This window comes from Procambarus clarkii, chromosome 3, assembly GCF_040958095.1.
Source record: "Procambarus clarkii isolate CNS0578487 chromosome 3, FALCON_Pclarkii_2.0, whole genome shotgun sequence".
In the NCBI taxonomy this organism is placed as follows: Eukaryota; Metazoa; Arthropoda; class Malacostraca; order Decapoda; family Cambaridae; genus Procambarus; species Procambarus clarkii.
The window spans coordinates 12,090,331-12,108,679 of NC_091152.1; the positions used below are offsets into that span (position 1 = coordinate 12,090,331).

The following is an 18,349-nucleotide window of genomic DNA, read 5'->3' on the forward strand; positions in this document are numbered from 1 at the left end:
GTCCATCTGATATTATTTATTTTTTTCTGACAGAACTCCTTGTGGCTCCCTAAAACTATCTCACTGAGATGGCTCCCAGCAACTAGGTCACATCAGCCATGGAGTTCAGTTTGACCTACCACAGACCAGAGCCAGAACTTGGCCACTCTCACAGAAGCACATAAAGTGGGTGACACTCTGCTACCCAACCAGGAAAGCATTCATAAAATCAGAAAACCACTACAGACTTCTGATAGGTTCAAAGAGATCAAAGCCTCCAAACTGTTAAATGAACTCCCCCAGTGTAAACAAATCATTGAATCTCGTAAAACAAGCACAAGCTCGTTAACACTAATCCTCCACTAGTAGAAAAGGTGGAGCTCCAGGTCTTCCAGCCTTCCAAGCCAATTCTGATGTACGGACACCATCAGTTGTCCATTGTAGAGTTCCCAGGTTATCAACTAGCCACAAGTCCTGCTGCTTCTCAGCTAAATGCTGGCCATCTTTGGACTTTGTCCAACAGGGACCATTTGCTTGGTATTATTCTCTATTATAGCTATCTTCATAGGCATGTTTTCTGTCAGGTGTGTGTTGTGTGGACTTTGTTTTTTCAGGGTGCTTGGAGCCGCATGTGTCCAGAGCTACCTTTTCTGAGTGCTCCCTAGCACTGCTCATGCATTGGTGTGTTCGAGAGTTTATTCTTTAGAGGATGGACCATTCTGGTTGGGAGCCATATCTTGGATGTGTCAGGAATCTTTGGCCTCTTTGTTTAGACCCCTTGGTTGGAGGTGAACATTTTTGGCAGATTGGGGCACACTGGAGGTGCGTGCGCTTGTTTTACATAGCACGCCAAGGTAGACTTTCACAGCCATGTTAACTAGGCTGTTTAGGTCAACTTACTTCATTCCCAGTGAGTGTCCCCAGTGATTGTGTGTTCTGTTTGGTCAGTCTTTCACGCCATGGTAATTCCAACTGAGTTTGGTGTGGCCTATGAATATTCCCTCTGAACCTGCCCTTGCCTTGTATTAGTTTATGGGCTCTTCATTGTCTGTGCCACAGTGCAAAGATCATTCTTTTTGCCTCAGCTATTCTGCCTGTTGGTCAGTGACACCTACAACCCTAAATCCTATGGGGTTTATTCCCATGTGGCTCTTTTCTCTGACCCTCCAAATAAAGTACAAGCTTATCAGGCAGCTATTTATTCGTTTTGTCTACCTTCAACATTTGCAGCTTTGAACCCAATTAGATACCACAGCATTGGCTCATCTTGGTTTTTTAGACACAGAATTGGAGGTGTTGATGAATTCCACCTTGGTTCTGTCTGCACCTCTTCTTTCCACCTTTGGGTGTGGTATGCCCAGTATTTGTTCCTTGCCCCTTGCTTGCGGCTCCAAAACATCTCAAAGTTTTGAAGTCATGACAGGGTTTAGTTTGGGATGTGGCTCTGCCTTTTTCAGAAAGAGGGAGGGGAACAGCTCCTCCCACTTTGGGCATGGAGGCAGCAAGGCTTCTAGTACCACCAAAGTTTTGCGATGTCTTATTACCAGCCAACCTCTTCCCAGAGCCTGCATATTTGGCTTCTTATCTTGAGGTTATCTCGAGATGATTTCGGGACTTTAGTGTCCCCGCGGCCCGGTCCTCGACCAGGCCTCCACCCCCAGGAAGCAGCCCGTGACAGCTGACTAACACCCAGGTACCTATTTTACTGCTAGGTAACAGGGGCATTCAGGGTGAAAGAAACTTTGCCCATTTGTTTCTGCCTCGTGCGGGAATCTAACCCGCGCCACAGAATTACGAGTCCTGCGCGCTATCCACCAGGCTACGAGGCCCCCTCGTAGGCTTCCAGGACTTGGGGAAATCTGATAAGGGTCCTTGGGTTCTCTCAGACCTCGTTTGGTCCATTGTCCTTTCCAACAAGGGGCTTTTCATTTAGGGGAAATGGGTTTTCTTACCCCCTATACTTGTAGGATTTTGATCTTGATATGGCTCCTCTCACGGTTTGGTTCTACTACGGTTTTGGTTCCGTATGTCTATCAGATTCATCCTTCATGAGGTTTCCTTCCTCTCAGCAACCCCCCTCCCTATTCCCTTCAGTGGCTTGGGCAGATCTTTTTAAGTACCTCCTGTGTGACCACACAGGAGGTACTTAAATGTAAAAAAAATTCCGATTGGCTCCATATGGACATTGATTCGCTCAGCTCAGGGTTGGGTGTGGGTCCCTTGTTACCAGCCAGACAGCTTTGAGTAAGCTTTGACACTTGAGCAAGAAGTCAGTTGCAGCATTCTACTCCACCCATCTTGTATGTCGACAGGCTGTGTTGGCCCAATTGTTAGATTCAGCTTGGTCCTTGGCCCATTGGTCCACCTCCCCTTTTTTTTTCTCCTCTTTCTGAAGGATTTTGTCACACATTTTTTGTTTTCTGTAGTGGCTTCATACTATCCCATTTCTCATTTATTCTCTTTTTTATTTATTCTCAGGATTCTCTTGTTGACCAGACCACACACTAGAAATTGAAGGGACGACGACGTTTCGGTCCGTCCCGGACCATTCTCAAGTCGATTGTCAACATACTTCAGCCACGTTATTGTGACTCATCACCTCAGGATTCTCTTCTTTGCTTATTAATGCAGGTGGGTGAAGAACAGCCAATAGCAGGGGACACACACAGTCTAGAATCCGACTCCAATGAGGGGCCTACCATGACCAGCAGCAGGTGAAGCCCCACAACAAATCTTAGCAGGTGAAGCTATTGGCTTCACCTGCTGCTGGTCATGGTAGGCCCCTCATTGGAGTCGGATTCTAGACTGTGTGTGTCCCCTGCTATTGGCTGTTCTTCCATTCGCCAGCACCATTCTTGCACTTCAAGGAAAGGCACTGCGGAATGTGGTTCGTGTCAGCCCTTTCATGGTTTGCCCCTTTGATGGGGGTGGTAGAGAGCATACCTAGAGTGTGTTTCAGGAGTTCTTCTACTCCCTGAGCTTGGCCTGAGGTCAGGCTCGACTTGTGATAACTTGGTCCAACAGGCTGTTGGTTGGAGTGACCCCCGCAGGCCCACATATGCACTACAGCCTGGTTGATTTGGCACTTCTTGCAAGAACCTGTCCCAGTGCCTTTTGAATACCTCCACCTTCATTCCAGCAATATTTCTAATGCTTGCTGGGAGGGTGTTTATCATCCCTAGACCCTTGATGTTAAGACAGAGCTCTATAATTGTGCCTATGGCACCTCTACTCCTCAATGATTCTATTCTGCATTTTTTTCTGTATCTTTCGCTCCAGTATGTCCAGTACTGAGGCTGGTTTGCTGAAAATCCCTTTCTTCAAGAGCACATTTACAAACTGTTGGCTTAATGTTTCACACATTTCCTTTTCAGTCTGAGTCTTTACCTGAATTCACCCGAGAGCCACTAACACTAGTGGCCTCGACGAGGACAGGAAGCTGGCGGCTTGTAAATGTCACCCGTTTTGCCTTGATCTTCTCCAGTTGTACTTTAAATTTTAACAGTTTTTTTGCATTTATGGCTTTGGCGGGTAGGCAGTTCCATGGATTTACAACCATGTGGGTGAAAAAGCATCTCCTGTTCTCAGTTCTACATTGTGGCTTATCTAGCTTGAAACTGTTGCTCCTTGTTTGTGTTACATTTGACCTTTTTAAGAAATTTTCTGGCTCAACATCCACCAAATTGTTCAGTATTTTAAAAGTTTCAATGATATCTGTAATTTCACGCCTGGTTTGCAGTGTCATCTTTCTGATGACACAACACCGGGCAACAAATTTTTTTGTTGCCCGGTGTTGCACTTTCCTCAGAGCAGCTATGTCCTTCTGAAGATGAAATCTTTATGCTTGGATACAGTAATCCAAATGGGGCTGCACCAGAGATTTATACAATTGAATACAATTTATAGAATTGAATCACCACCTTCTATTCCTTTCAGGTCAAAGGTATGCTTGATTATTCCAAGGGTTTGGTTAGCATTTTAGACTGGCTCCTACAGTCTGTTTCCAATGTGTAATCTTTGGATTTTATCATTCACTTGCTTTTTATGAATTTATAGAAAAGGTCAGGTTCTGTTTTACATTCGTCCACAATTCTTTTCTCAAAGTTTCTTTCTGTCTCTTTTTACTGTTGTGCAACAGTTTGTAGTACTGGGTGTAGTACTGGGTGTAGTACTGTAGAGGGTTTGGTCTTGTCCTATATTAATTCCATTTGTTTGTCTTTTGTTCTCTGGCTCTCTAAAGTTCCATTAAGCTAGTCTTGTTTTCTATATTTACTTCTTTGTTTTTGGCATAAATGTTTGGAGTGTAATTATCAAAATGTAATTATTGAGGTGTAGTTGCAAGGAAGGGGGATCTTTCGAAATGCATACTCGAAGTAGTGTTAGGATAGTGTATTAAACATTTGAACATTCAAAACTGTGTTAGTCTAGTGAGGGGAACATTCGAAAATCCCACAGTTCAGCAGCTATATCTACACATGCACTAGTGCACTTTACAAGAGAGACCTACTCCTTCAAAAAGCATAGAAATATGTGCCATCATAGAGAAAGAAATGTTTCCAAGAACAATGCTGTGACTGGAAAACATGTAGAAAAAGTACTGTTAAATGTAGAAAACCAGCTCTAAACATAATACAGGTATGAAGAAAAATAACCAGCATAGAATGTAATGAAACGTCATTTTTTAGGCGAGACCTGGAGGCTCCCCGGAGCTATTCGGGCTGATATGAATGTATTAGACCCCCTGGCATCAGTCAATGTCGCGGACCTACCGGGGGACCTAGGCCTACCAGGAACCACGAGCTAGAACCTGGCCCCCCTCAGAGAGGCATGAGGAGCAATGACCTATAGAAACCCCAGAGTGATTGGAAGCATTCTATGTCTGCCATCGACTGGGTCAGGCACCCAGAAAGGTAAGCGCCCCAAAACAATCCCCCTATTCTGGTTAAAATATTGGTACTGAAAGCCAAACTTGTGGACGGAATTTCCCAAATGAAAACAATCAATCAAGAATAACGTCACTGCACCCTATCTGCACAACCCCCCCCCCTCCCCGAGAGGGGAAAGGTGGGAGCTTCAGACCCCCGTGTAGGCTATCCACACCCCAGTTCTGAGGCTGGATGTCAAAACACGCAAAAAACTGCTAACCGGAGAGAGGAAGGGTTGCTGGGGAGCCTCTGGGTCTCACCCAGAAAATTGTGTTTCATTACATTTAACACTGTTTTATTGGAAGGAGCCTCTTCGGCTCCCCAGAGCTACTTACTCAAAGGCAAAACAAGAGGGACTTACCCGGGAGGCGGTCGACTGTTGCTCCTCAAAGCGAAGTCAAGACAACTAGCTGCAACTGCTGACCCAATGCGATACAGGCCCTACTAGACCCAGAAATGTTAACAAGGTAGCGAACGGCCAAGACCTTGTTTGACTACCAAAAACCCTGTGCGCAAATGTCAGCCCAAGACATGTTAGCATGTCGGCATGGTCGGCATGTCATCCATGCCGACATGAAGTGGTCCATCTCCAGCAGACCGTACGTCCGGCAGAGTCAACTGAACGAGTCGGCGTTGACTGTCCATTCCGTGGACAGGGGAATGAACCGAGACAGGCCATCCGACAGAACCTAGGACATCCCTCAAACGTTAACGGCCAGGAGAGCCAAACCCCGAGAACTCAGCAGACGAGTCACCCAAAGCGACCAGTCACAAAGAGCCAAGGCATGCGAACCCCCACGGTTCAGGCAAGAAACCACCGGGGAGCAGTCCAAATGGAGCCTGATCGTCGATCCACCAGCAACCCAAACCCTCCGAATCAACATCCACACTGCTGTGAATTTCCACACCGTGCTGTGGGCCCGATGGAAGAACAGACCCCCACCGCCCTTGGTAAGCACTGATCACAAAGCCCCAGCCAAGAGAAGATGCGTCCATGAACACATCGAGCGAGGGCTCAGGTAGGCGCCAAGGCACTGAACCCCGAAAAACCCAAAGAGGAAGCCAGCAACTCAGCAGCCAACGCAAGGCCCCTGAAGGCCAAACACAACGATCGTGAGAGAAGCGGAAGGGACGTCCCTGATGGAACCAGAACAGCTGACAAAGCCAAACCCAACCCGGCGGGTAGTCCATCATGGCAAAGTTCAGGCTCTTTCACAAACCCTCGAGCAACTCCTGCATGATCTGGGAGCCCCACAGAAACAGGCAAAGGTGGGACTGCAGCTGTAGCAGAGCCTCCAGAGGGAGAGACAAAGAAGTGGTCCGAGAGTCCCACACAAGACCCAGCCAAGACCGAACCTGAGAGGGAACCAGATGGGACCTCCTCCAGTTCACCAGGAACCTGAACCCGGTGAGCTGGGAAAGAAAAAATCCCTGGCGAGCAGACACAAGGACCGGCTGGGAGCCCACACAAGCCAGTTGTCGAGGTATGCCAGAACCCGAATTCCTTAAAGACCCAGACGGGCTACCCCAACCTGGGTAAGGCATGTGAAAACATGAGGTGCCAGATTCAAGGAGAATGAAAGGCAACGAAAGCGATAACCCTGATGCCCCATAACAAAACTGAACCAGTCTACGAACCTCAGATGAATCGGGATGTGCCAATAAGCATCCTGGAGGTCCAGGGACATCATCCAAGCACCCAGCTCCAAGAGAAGACAGACCTGGGACAGAGTAGTCATCCAAAAGGAGGGACAATAAACCCATGGGTTCAGACAGGACAAGTCCAGCAGGAGCGCACGAGTTACCACGAATATATTTATGTTCATTTTTTCCGCACAGTTCCAAATACATTTTATTTGTTTTTACGTGCTAATCCTATGTATAATGAACACGTACACTATATTATGGCAGTAAAACATTCGTACTGTCCGAAGACACTGTGTTACATGCATGACACTTGTGTACACATATGCTGCACATATTTACTATGTATCATGCTAATTTATGTATATATACAATCTATTTACACACTATACACTGTCACACACTATATACATTCACCAACAACACATTCAGAACACCGTGAGTGAGAGCAGCCACAGCCAGCCAGTCTCCCTCACTCCAACATCTTACTCGCCAACATTGCTCCTCCCGCCATACTGTTACTGTTCTTATTACACTATTTATTACTTACAAGACTCCAGGTCGAAGGTGTCATCGAACCAACAGGCAGCATGACAGAAGCACAACCAGTGATTGTCACCCTGAGACAAGGAAAGAGAGCAACCTTCAAACTTGCACGATGGGAGGGTCACATCCATCAGACCAAACAGCCCCCCCTGCGGGGTTTCCTAGGGCCCTTAGTCGCGTATCTCGCTAAGGAAAGCCCAAGCAGGATACTCCTAACCAGTGTCCAAGATTATCAAACAAACTGCAAAAGCTGAACCGCCAGGATGTGTACACTCATGGGGAAATATAATCGAGGGTGACTAAAACCAAGGGGCAGACCGCTACCAGGCAGGAAAACAAAAACAAAAGAAAACCCATGCATGAGGACAATGTGCCCAAACGGAACAGAGCCGCCCATTATGAGAGGTGACAAGTAGCTGCACATTACTCTGTGCCCCAATTAGTAATGAAACTACCCCCTGCCCAGAGGCAAACAATGGTGCATGAAACACCACAGCTGACTCCAAGGGTGATCAATCACCGAGCAGCAAAAGACCTTGTGGAGGTAGACCCCAAGGTGACTTGTGGAAGTTGGCCCCAAGCCCCAAAGGCAGTACTTATAGGGCACCTAGGGAAGAGGACCCTAGGCACATGTAGCCCGAGTACTGTACTTGCGAAATAACGCCTGGCTCGCACACCACCTAGTAGACAGGAAAAGGCACAGAAGGCACAGAACTGGAAAACATAGGAGCCAGAGGTGCACAACCTTGCCAATTCACATCAGCCACAGAACTGGGGGTGTGGATAGCCAACGTGGGGGTCTGGGGCACCCCCTTTCCTTTCCCGCGGAGGGGGAGACATTGCGCAGACAGTGGCGCGGTGACATGGCAAAGTCATGCTCACTTGCTCATTTTCATTTGGAAAATTCTGTCCACTAGTTCAACTTTCTGTAGCAATATTTTAATCAGAATAGGGGTTTGTTTTGGGGGCGCTTACCTTTCTGGATGCCTGATCTGGTCAATGGTAAATATAGAATGCTTCCAACCACATGGGGATTTCTATAGACCATTGCTACTCATGCCTCTCTGAGGGGCCAGGTTCTGGCTCGTGGTCCCCGGTAGGCCTAGAACTCCATGTGCATCGACTGATGCCACGGTCTAATACATTCATATCAGCCCAGTTAGCTCCGGGGAGCAGATGGGGCTTCCCCCAGAAAAGACACGAAATAAGATATGAAAATGAAAAAACATTGGAATGTTGGCAGATGAGGAAAAATGTGAATGGAGCCTTCACTCTTGTGTTGGTGGAAGCACGAGAGTACGGAACCCAATGTCAGTCCAGTGTTCATTCCCCTTATGGTGACAAGTGCAAGACTACAATTTGTGGTATTTGTGGTGCTATTTTTTTATAGTTAGATGTAATTACCTAGATGTAATTACCTACGTGTAATTACCTAAGTACCGAGTGTAGTATTACCTAATTACCGAGTGTAGTATTACCTAATTACAACTAAGTATAGTGTTACCTAATTACAACTAAGTGTAGTTACAGAAAGAGAGCTAAGCTCATGGTGTCCCATCTTCCTAGCACTCTTTTGTCTTATAACACTTTGAAATTACTGATGGTTTTGGCCTCCACCATCTTCTCACCTAACTTGTTCCAACCGTCTACCACTCTGTTTGCGAAAGTTAATTTTCTTATATTCCTTCGGCAGTTTTGTTTAAATCTATGACCACTTTTTCTTGAAGTTCCAGGTCTCAGGAATTTTTCCTTATCAACTGTATCAATTCTTATTACTATTTTGTATGTAGTGATCATATCGACAATTTTTCTTCTATCTTCTAGCTGTGGCATATTTAATGCCTCTGCTCTCCCCTCGTAGCTTTTGTCCTTCAGTTCTGGGAGCCATTTAGTTGCATGTCCTTGCACCTTTTCCAGTTTGTTGATGTGCTTCTTAAGATATGGGCACCATACAACCGCTGCATATTCCAGCTTTGGTCTAACAAAAGTCATGAACAATTTCTTTAGTAAATATCCATCCATATATTTAACAGCAATTCTGAAGTTGGAAAGCATAGCATAAGCTCCTCGCACAATGTTCTTTATGTGGTCCTTAGGAAATAATTTTCTATCTAGAACCACCCGTAGATATCTTTCTTTATCAGAATTTTTTAAATATTTCTCACATAATTTATAGGTTGTATGGAGTCTATGTTCTCCTGTTACACATTCCATAACATGGCATTTATTCACATTAAATTCCATTTGCCAAGTAGTGATCCATACACATTTTGTCAGGTCTTCTTGAAGGGCATTACAATCATCTAAGTTACTTATCCTTCCTATTATCTTAGCATCATCAGCAAACATGTTCATATAATTCTGTATTCCATCTGGTAGCGCATTTATGTAGACAATAAACATTACCGGTGCAAGAACTGAACCCTTTGGTACACCAATTGTGACATTTCTCCAGTCTGACACATTGCTTCTGATTACTGCCCTCATTTTTCTGTCGGTTAAAATAATTTTCATCCATGTTAAAAGCCTACCTGTGACCACCCTTGAAGCATCGTATGTGTTGGGAATGGGCGTGTGCATGGGTGTTGTAATTACCTAAGTGTAGTTAAAGGATGAGAGCTATGCTCATGGTGTCCCCCATCTTCCTAATACAGTACTCTGTCATATGACACTTTTAAACTACTGACGGATTTGACCTCCACCACCTTCTCACCTAACTTGTTCCAAACATCTACCACTCTGTAAAAGTTTGCTTTCTAATGTTTTTTTGGCAGCTTTGTTTCTTTGGCTTGAACCTGTGTCCTCTTGTTCTTGAAGTTGTCTTTTTACAAAATTCTTGTTTGTCAATTTTGTTGACTCCTGTTGCTATTTTGTATACAGTGATCATATCACATCTCTTTTTCTTCTATCTTCTAGCATTGGTATATTAAACATCTCTAACCTCTCTTCATAACTCTTGTTTTCAATTCCAGAAGCCAATTAGTTTCATGTCTTTGCACCTTTTCCAGTTTATTGATATGTTTCTTGAGATATGGGCACCATATAACCACTGCATATTCCAACCTTAGTCTCACAAAGGTCAGGAACAATTTCCTTAATATTTTGCCTTCCATGTACTAAAAAACAATTCTGAATTTGGAAAGTGGAGCATGTTCTTCTCACACTGTGGAGATATGTGTATGTATCTGTGGGTAAGTGTTTAGTTTGAAAGAATGCTTGTGTGCACATGCACCCATGTTTTTCCTTCAGTCCTAATCTAAATGCGTAATGTAATTAACTTCAGACTCACACATTAATTACTGTACAACCAATTGATTACATGTTTATTTTGTTTAGTCTTATTTACTTCAAACAAATTTTAATGTGTGCTTCTCAGAAAATTAACTAGGACAAAAATCTTTGTTGCATCATAATTCACATAAAATTTGGCAGAGCTATCAAAGAAAAGAAGAAAAGGTCAACCTTGGCAACGCATCTGTATCTAGAAGGCTAGTAACATATGTAGAGATACAATGTTGGTGGAAAGTTTTTAGAAAAGTTCTTACGTGCAGCAAAGGTTTGAGGGAGGCCATTGGCAAACACAGCCCCCTCGCTCCCGCCTGGCTGGCTATTTGGCCCTGGCTGAGGAGCTATATTGAAATTCTGCATCGTAGGGGAAGGCATGGAGGGCAATGCGCCGTTTACGGGCTGAGCTTGACTGGCACCTGGGGAGACATTGCAACACTTATCAGGCGCAGAGCAGGTGGTACAGAGTCCACCAGGGCTAGAGGGCACCTGAGGGATAAAGCCACCTGGAGTAGGGAACAACCTGGAGTTGGGACCTGCCTGGGGAATACAAGCCACCAGGTAGTGGATACCATCCAGGGGGGGGATAGAGCCACTTAATATAGGGCTCCGATTTAGGATATAGAACCCCACTAACAGCTGAGAGGCAACCACAATCACACTTAAACAAATACTTGAGATTCCATTTAAATCAAGAGACTGCTTATGTGAGGAGTATAAAACTTTGATTTATTGAGGATGACAATTTTTTTTCAGCTAGAAGATTGTGACTTAAAATTTTCTTTTTAATATCATAAAAAAAAATTGTGTGTAAAGGAGAGCATTATCTCAAGAATGTATTCCTTTACAGTACTTAATACTATCTCCTCAAAACTCAATACTCAAAACACTGTTATAAAATAATTCATTAATAGCTGATAGGGCCACTGATATACCAAACAATATGGTAACTGATTAAACACAGACCACAGTGTTCTGCCCATTAGTAGTTTATTTAGTCTACAAAGTGAAGAAAATTGTCCTATGCTGTCAAACAAATATGTTCAGCCATATTCCTAGGGCCCAATTTATCCTGAAATTAATGCAAAATTTTAGTAGAAGAACTGAATTGTTAGTAAGCATCCCGTCAAAGGGGAAATGGCTGCTGAAGATATAATAAAATATTGAATTTAGGGTTGGACTACAGCAATCACTTCACTTTGAGAGGACGTGGCACCATAGACATTTCACAAGAGGAAGCAAGTCTCAGTATGTAGCCTTTACATTAATTAGTATGCTAAATGACATCCTTTTTTAATTAAATTAGCAAGAATTTGAATATTCACAATTGCATGGCATCAGCATACTCTTACTGAAACTTTCTTTCCTAAACACCAACATACAATTACAATGAAAACAATTATAGCACTGGAACTTTGCAACAACACTAACAACACCAAAGTTGCAATGACCATCTAAACGGCGTTAACTAAGTGTCAAATGATATCAAAAAATGATATCAAATTGTGAAAAATGATATCAAATTGTGAAAAATGATATCAAATTGTGAAAAATGATATCAAATTGTGAAAAATGATATCAAATTGTGAAAAATGATATCAAATTGTACCGACTGGACAATTACTGGAGAATGAATAATGATGGCATTGCATACATAATGCTGTATTTATTTCTATATTTTAGATTGACTGTGTGATACTATCAATCTGATCTCACAGAAACTTTGAAAACGCCATCTGTACTAACAATCAAGGTGTGATTCACGTAAGTGCCACAAACACATTTTACAGGAATCGATACACAAAGAAACAGACTGGGAAGGTAAGGAAGACTTAAAATGATCAAATGTGGATTTTAGGAGAAAGCCAAGTTTAAAATTAATAAACAGGGATCTGCATGTAATTGATCAATTAATAGCTATGATTTAACTATGTATTTGGTTAAATACAGTATTAAAAGATTATTTCATCAAAGTTAAGCCTGTAACATAGGCCTATTTGAGCATGACCTTTTATAGATATCCAACTTATCAGGGATAAACTATGCAAAAAAAAAAAAAAAGTACAATTGCCAAAACACTAGCATAGTAAAAGGTCAAGTCACCAAACAGCCTAAACAAATCAGAAAAGAGCATCTTCATAGCTCATTTTTATGCTTGATCTAAATATATAAATCATGAACCTCTACTTGCATACAATATTGATCCTGCAAAGTTCATAGCCCAGCATTATCTCCTACATTCCAAATATGAATAAGTGTGATGATGGGGGTGAACTAAGTCCAATGTGACTTGGTCATTTCCTTATAAGTACTATTCTAAAGCAACGTAAGCAGAGCCCGAATTCTTGAGTTTGTATGGCATGGAGATAAAGACAAGACAATTCTGAAAGGCATTTGGTTGTCTCTGGTTGCAGTGCAAGAGAGACTAGAACCAACTGACAATGAGAATTCTACCTAATAATGAGGTATAGTATGTGCAACCTTAAGCAAGGTTTGAGAATTCGGGCACACACAATCAGTGGCTAAACTAGGGTTCGTCTGGGGGGCTCATTCTCTACTAAACTTACCAACTTTTGAACTCTGTATGTCCCACACCAGTGGCACAGATGCTGCAAAGATGGAATGATGTCTGTTAGCGTCAGTCAGGTATGATCTGTCGTGTTGGAGGTCTATCATGTCTGTTGAGCTTGATACTAGTGAGGTTTGTAAATATAGAAACAAATATATTCTGAGCTTTAATGATCACTTACAATTTAATATAATGAATGATGCATGTTGTGTGATATGAATCAAATATGGAATGACTACACTTTACAGTACTGTACTGTAAATGTTAACCAATTTTTATATGAACTTTTGGTTATGAATAATGATGGCATTATAACCATTGGTTATAACCATTGGTTATAACCTAACTTAACATAACATAACATAACTTAATAACCATTGGTTATTAAGTGTCTTTTTATCCTGCTGTGATTGGAGGCTACTCTCATCCATTATGAAATATTTAATAATATTTGACATTTCTGCCTTAGAAAATTGCAAGTTCTGTAAGATAAAAAAAATTCTAGAGCAGTTACTCTCTGCATTCAATAAATGCTAATTACACTATATTGAAAGATATTACAGATAATATGGTAAAGCTTATGATAGGGAAATTTTGTTTCTAATACCATGATATTAAGCAACACAGCAATAATGCCAAATTTATATACTGTATATGAATTTACTTTTAAATTAAAATGACTGAATATACAGTACTGTACTTTCAAATTGTAAGCAATGCATGTAATGATTATTCTTTATAATGTGAATGATTTTATAACTCTTCAAAAAAAAAGCATTGAATGTAATGAAACGCCTCTTTCTGGTAGAGACCCCGGTGGCTCCCTGAAGCTGTCTTGCTGAGATGGCTGCCCTACTACTGGGTCACATCAATCCCAGAAGTCCTGTTTGGCTTACCAGAGACCAGACCCAGAACCTATTCCCCCCCCCCCCCTTCCCCTTCACAGACACAGGAGCAGAGGCATAGTGATGATTATCATTATGCTCACTGGGAAAGCATCCAGAAAGTCAGTGAAGCTTTACAGACAACTTCAAGGGTCATAGAAAACAAAACATTGAAACAGTCAAATGACTCCACTAACGAGTAAGTCAAAATAATTGGTACACTTAAAAGTAGCTTGACCCTGTTAGTACCAATGACCCCCTCACCAGGTGACCCAGAGCCCAGAGCCCAGAACTGGCTCCAAGTTCAGTCTGGGGCTGATGCACAGCAAACCAACAAACCTGGTAGGGAAGGAGAAAGTCAGGAAGCCACTAGGGCTCTAACAAAAAAAAAAAAAGGAGTTTCATTATATTCAACACTGACTTTCTGGGAGGAGCCCCTTGTGGCTCATTGAAGCTAATCACAAAGAAGAAGGAAGACAAGGGAAAACCAGGGAAAAGGAGAATGGTTACCATATGGGTCAACAGAACCCAAAGAGATTTCCTAAATGCCTGAGCCCAAAAACCAGCCCATGATAAGCGAGAGAAAACAGTAACCAAAGCTGCAAGTGTGCAAACATCATGGGCCAGAGGATAGGCTGCAGGCTGACTAGCATTAATATCATGGAAGACAACCTGAAAAAATATAAGCCTTCAAACAGGAGACCAAACAATACAGGTCAATCAACAGAGTATCCCTGAGACAGAAGTGGTGGCATGAAGATAGCTCCAGAGCACCATCACCAGACACAGCAAATGATACACCCATAGAAAATAGTAACAGGAATTGATAAAATCGATAGGGAAGATTTCCTGAGACCTGGAACTTTAAGAACAAGAGGTCATAGATTTAAACTAGCTAAACACAGATGCAAACAGAGTGGTAGATGGTCGGAACAAGTTAGGTGAGAAGGTGGTGGAGGCCAAGACCGTCAGTAGTTTCAAAACGTTATATGACAAAGAGTGCTGGGAAGACGGGACACCACGAGCGTAGCTCTCATCCTGTAACTACACTTAGGTAATTACCCCAAGCCAGACCAGTCAAGCATCAATCATCAAAAGAACCCCTCTAGAAACCAGCCGACTCATTCTTCGCTACAAAATGAGAGGCTTGCAAATAACCAAACAACCCACCAGGGAACAGAACCTCCACCTCTGGGGAAGAGCATAAAGCTCCCAAACCCTACAGCCAGAGGTGAAAGCCAACAAAAATACAGGCTTAAGAAAAATATCATGGACCATAGGGGCAACTGTGAACCCAAAATAGGAAAGAAACACCAACACTGTCAAGAGACCAAGATGGCTCAAGACAAGCATATCGCTGACCAGAGGTGAAAAAACTGACCAGAGGTGAAAAAACTGACCAGAGATAATAAAACTGACCAGAGGTGTCAAAGCTGTATCAATGCCTAATGCAAGCAATAGCAGCTCTGGCAATGCCAAAAAATAAGAAGCAACTGTATTAGGCATAAGATGACTTTCCAAAAACACTCAGGACAAAAAACTACAAAACCAATGGAACTGACATCACAGAAAGACGAAGGAACAAGAGGCAAAATGAGCTCCAGCAACTTCATATTGCCACTACAAAGAGACACACAGGCAGAATACCAATAACCCAGCCACATGCCCACCACTTACACTTAGGTAATTACAATTACAATTACACTTAGGTAATTACCATACAAATGGTGATAGACCCAGCACAGACTTTGTAAAAGCTTTAGACAAATGTGACCATGGTGTTATTGTATACAAAATACATATAAAATGAATTACTGGCAAAATAGAGAGATGGATTTTCAACTTCCTAATGAACAGAACACAGAATGTAATAGTCAACACAGTAAAATCTGGATAACCTACTGCGAAGAGCTCAGTCTTCCAAGGTACCGTACTTGCTTCAGTAATTTTTCCCATCCTAATATCCGACACAGATAAAGATACAAACTACAGTACTGTATCATCATTTGCAGATGACACTAGGATTTTCATGTGAGTAGGTGCACGCTTTTCATGTGCGCGCCACCAGGATATGGCAAACAGGTAACGCCAAACGTTACCAGTCTCCGTGGTGTAGTGGTAAGATACTCACCTGGCATTCCACAAGCACTTTGTCATGGGTTCGTATCCTGGCCGGGAAGGATTTACTGGGCGCAAATCCTTAACTGTAGCCTCTGTTTAACTCGACAGTAAAATGGGTACCTGGTTGTAAAAACGATTCTGTGCGGGGGTCGTATTCCAGGGACCTGCCCGAAACGCTACGCGTACTAGTGGCTGTACAAGAATGTAACAACTCTTGTATATATCTCAAATAAAAAAAAAAAAAAAAAAAAAAAAAAGAGCTGCAACCAGACAACACATGATGCACCCCCAGCCGAACCAACCAAGCATCAACAACCCAAGAACCCCTCCACAAAGAAGCAGTCTCATTCTTTGCCAGAAAAGAAGGAGACGGCTGCAAACAAACAAACCTACCACCAGGACCAAAAGAGCAAAAGAAGGAGATGGCTGCAACCGAACGAACCTACCACCAGGACCAAAAGAGCAAAAGAAGGAGACGGCTGCAACCGAACGAACCTACCACCAGGACCAAAAGAGCAAAAGAAGGAGATGGCTGCAAACAAACAAACCTACCACCAGGACCAAAAGAGCAGAAATCTCTGTACCGATGGAAAGCATGAAACTCCAAAACCCGACCAACACGGCTGCAAAAGTAACATCTACCCCGTATGCAAGCTGAAGCGGCTCCGCCAGCACTGCACGATATGAGGCAACAGTATTCGGCATAAGATGACGATCCTGAAACAACCACAAAAGGAAGTTCAAGAGACAACTCTATCCGAAACAGAAGAAAACCTACGGAGGGGCAAGAAATAACGAAAGGACTGCCAGGAAACTTCATACTGTCGCCGAGATGAAGCATGCAGGTGGGACACCATCAACAAAGCCACCTGATCACTATACAAGTGATGCTAGACACGTGTCAGAAAGACCAGACGTGAAGACTTGAGAAGATGGAACCAGCTATGTAACGGACTGGCCCAATCTGCTGAAAGACACAGAGCCACGGGAAAACAATTCGTTCAGACACTGAGCAAGCAGCGCCTGAAACCAAGATTTGGCCAGCCACCAAGGGGCCAATGGCACTGCTCTCCCTTGGTAAGTCTCCAAGGACAACTGATCCCCAGTGAGGGGTGGGGGGGTTTCCAGGGCCCTTAGACACACTGCTAAGGGAAGTCCAGGCAAGGTACTGCTAACCGGTACCCCAAACTTCCAAACAAACTACTAAGTGCTGAACTCCCATGACGTGTACACACACGGGGACCTAGCGGAGGACCACCAAGAATGTAGAACGTTAAGGGTCAAAACACCATGGGGAAAACCCTCCACCAGGCAGAAAAAAAAACTTGCATGAGTACAACGTCACGGGCAGAACACATCCGGCCGCCGTATTATAGTGAAAACAAGCTGCACAGTACCTTATGCCCCTACCTTGTGCCCCTTCCTTGTGCCCCTATCTGTGACGAAGCTGCCTCCTACCAGAAGCAAACAGGGGCGCATGAAATACCTCAGCTGACTCTAAGGGCAGGCAATCACCGAGCAGCAAAAGACCACAGCAGAGGTAGGTCCCAAGCGACTTGTGGAAAGGAACCCCAAGCCACAAGGGCAGTACTTACAGAGCACCTGGGGAAGGTAACCCTAGGCACATGCAGCCCGAGTACTGGTGAAACTACTACTGGCTCGCACACCATTAAGGACAGGACCACACCACAAGGCACAGCACTGGACCAAGTTTGGAGCCAGAGTCGCACAACTGCCAGGTCTCACATCAGCCACAGAATTGTGGGTGTGGATTGCCAGCGCAAGGATCTGGGGGTACCTCTTTCCCCCTCATGGGGAGGGGGGAGCTGCGCAGACGGCGGCGCAGTGATAGTTGTGACGTCATGCTCGTTTTTTGTTCGGGTTGTTCTGTCCAATAGTTCGGCTTTCTGTAGCAATTTTTAAACCAGATAGGGTTTGTTTTGGGGCACCTACCTTTCTGGGTGCCTGACCCAGTCGAATGCAGACACAGAATGCTTCAAACCACACACAGGTTTCTATAGGCCATTGCTCCTCGTGCCTCTCTGAGGGGGCCAGGTTCTGGCTTGTGGTCTCCGGTAAGCCTAGAACTCTATTCACTTTGATGCCAGGGTCTAATACATTCATATCAGCCCGGATAGCTCTGGGGAGCTGAAGGGGCTCCCCCCAGAAATGCCATTAAAGAAAAAACAAAACCCCTGAAGACACACAACAAACAAACTGGCAATGAGAGAGAAACATTGGCTGCTGCGTTGAAGTAAAGCGACCTGCACTGGCCGCAGTTTGCCCCACCCAGCCAATAACACTCCCCTATCCTGGGCAAGACGGAAACCCCAGACCTCCGACATACCCCCAGAGGCGAAGACAATGACAAGCAACAAAGTCCTCAAATGGGGAGT

General features: G+C 43.7%; 1 protein-coding gene across 25 annotated transcripts in view; it reads right to left on the reverse strand.

The window, feature by feature from the left end:
- Positions 1-18,349, reverse strand: part of LOC123760896 (CUGBP Elav-like family member 4) — a 1,099,894-nt gene that overhangs the window by 195,281 nt on the left and 886,264 nt on the right. For 19 of the 25 annotated variants that reach the window (XR_011229373.1, XM_069329176.1, XM_069329220.1 and 16 more), the window contains 2 exons: positions 12,947-12,988; positions 10,640-10,798 (listed from right to left, as the gene is read on the reverse strand). The exons of 2 other annotated variants lie outside the window; for them this stretch is intronic. Coding sequence is in view for 22 of the 23 variants with exons in the window: in XM_069329176.1 (XP_069185277.1) it covers positions 10,640-10,798; positions 12,947-12,988 (201 nt within the window). In the remaining variant the exon portion in view is untranslated. The remainder of the gene's footprint in view (positions 1-10,639; positions 10,799-12,946; positions 12,989-18,349) is intronic. 4 more of the 25 variants (XM_069329273.1, XM_069329247.1, XM_069329232.1 and 1 more) reach the window with 2 other exon arrangements.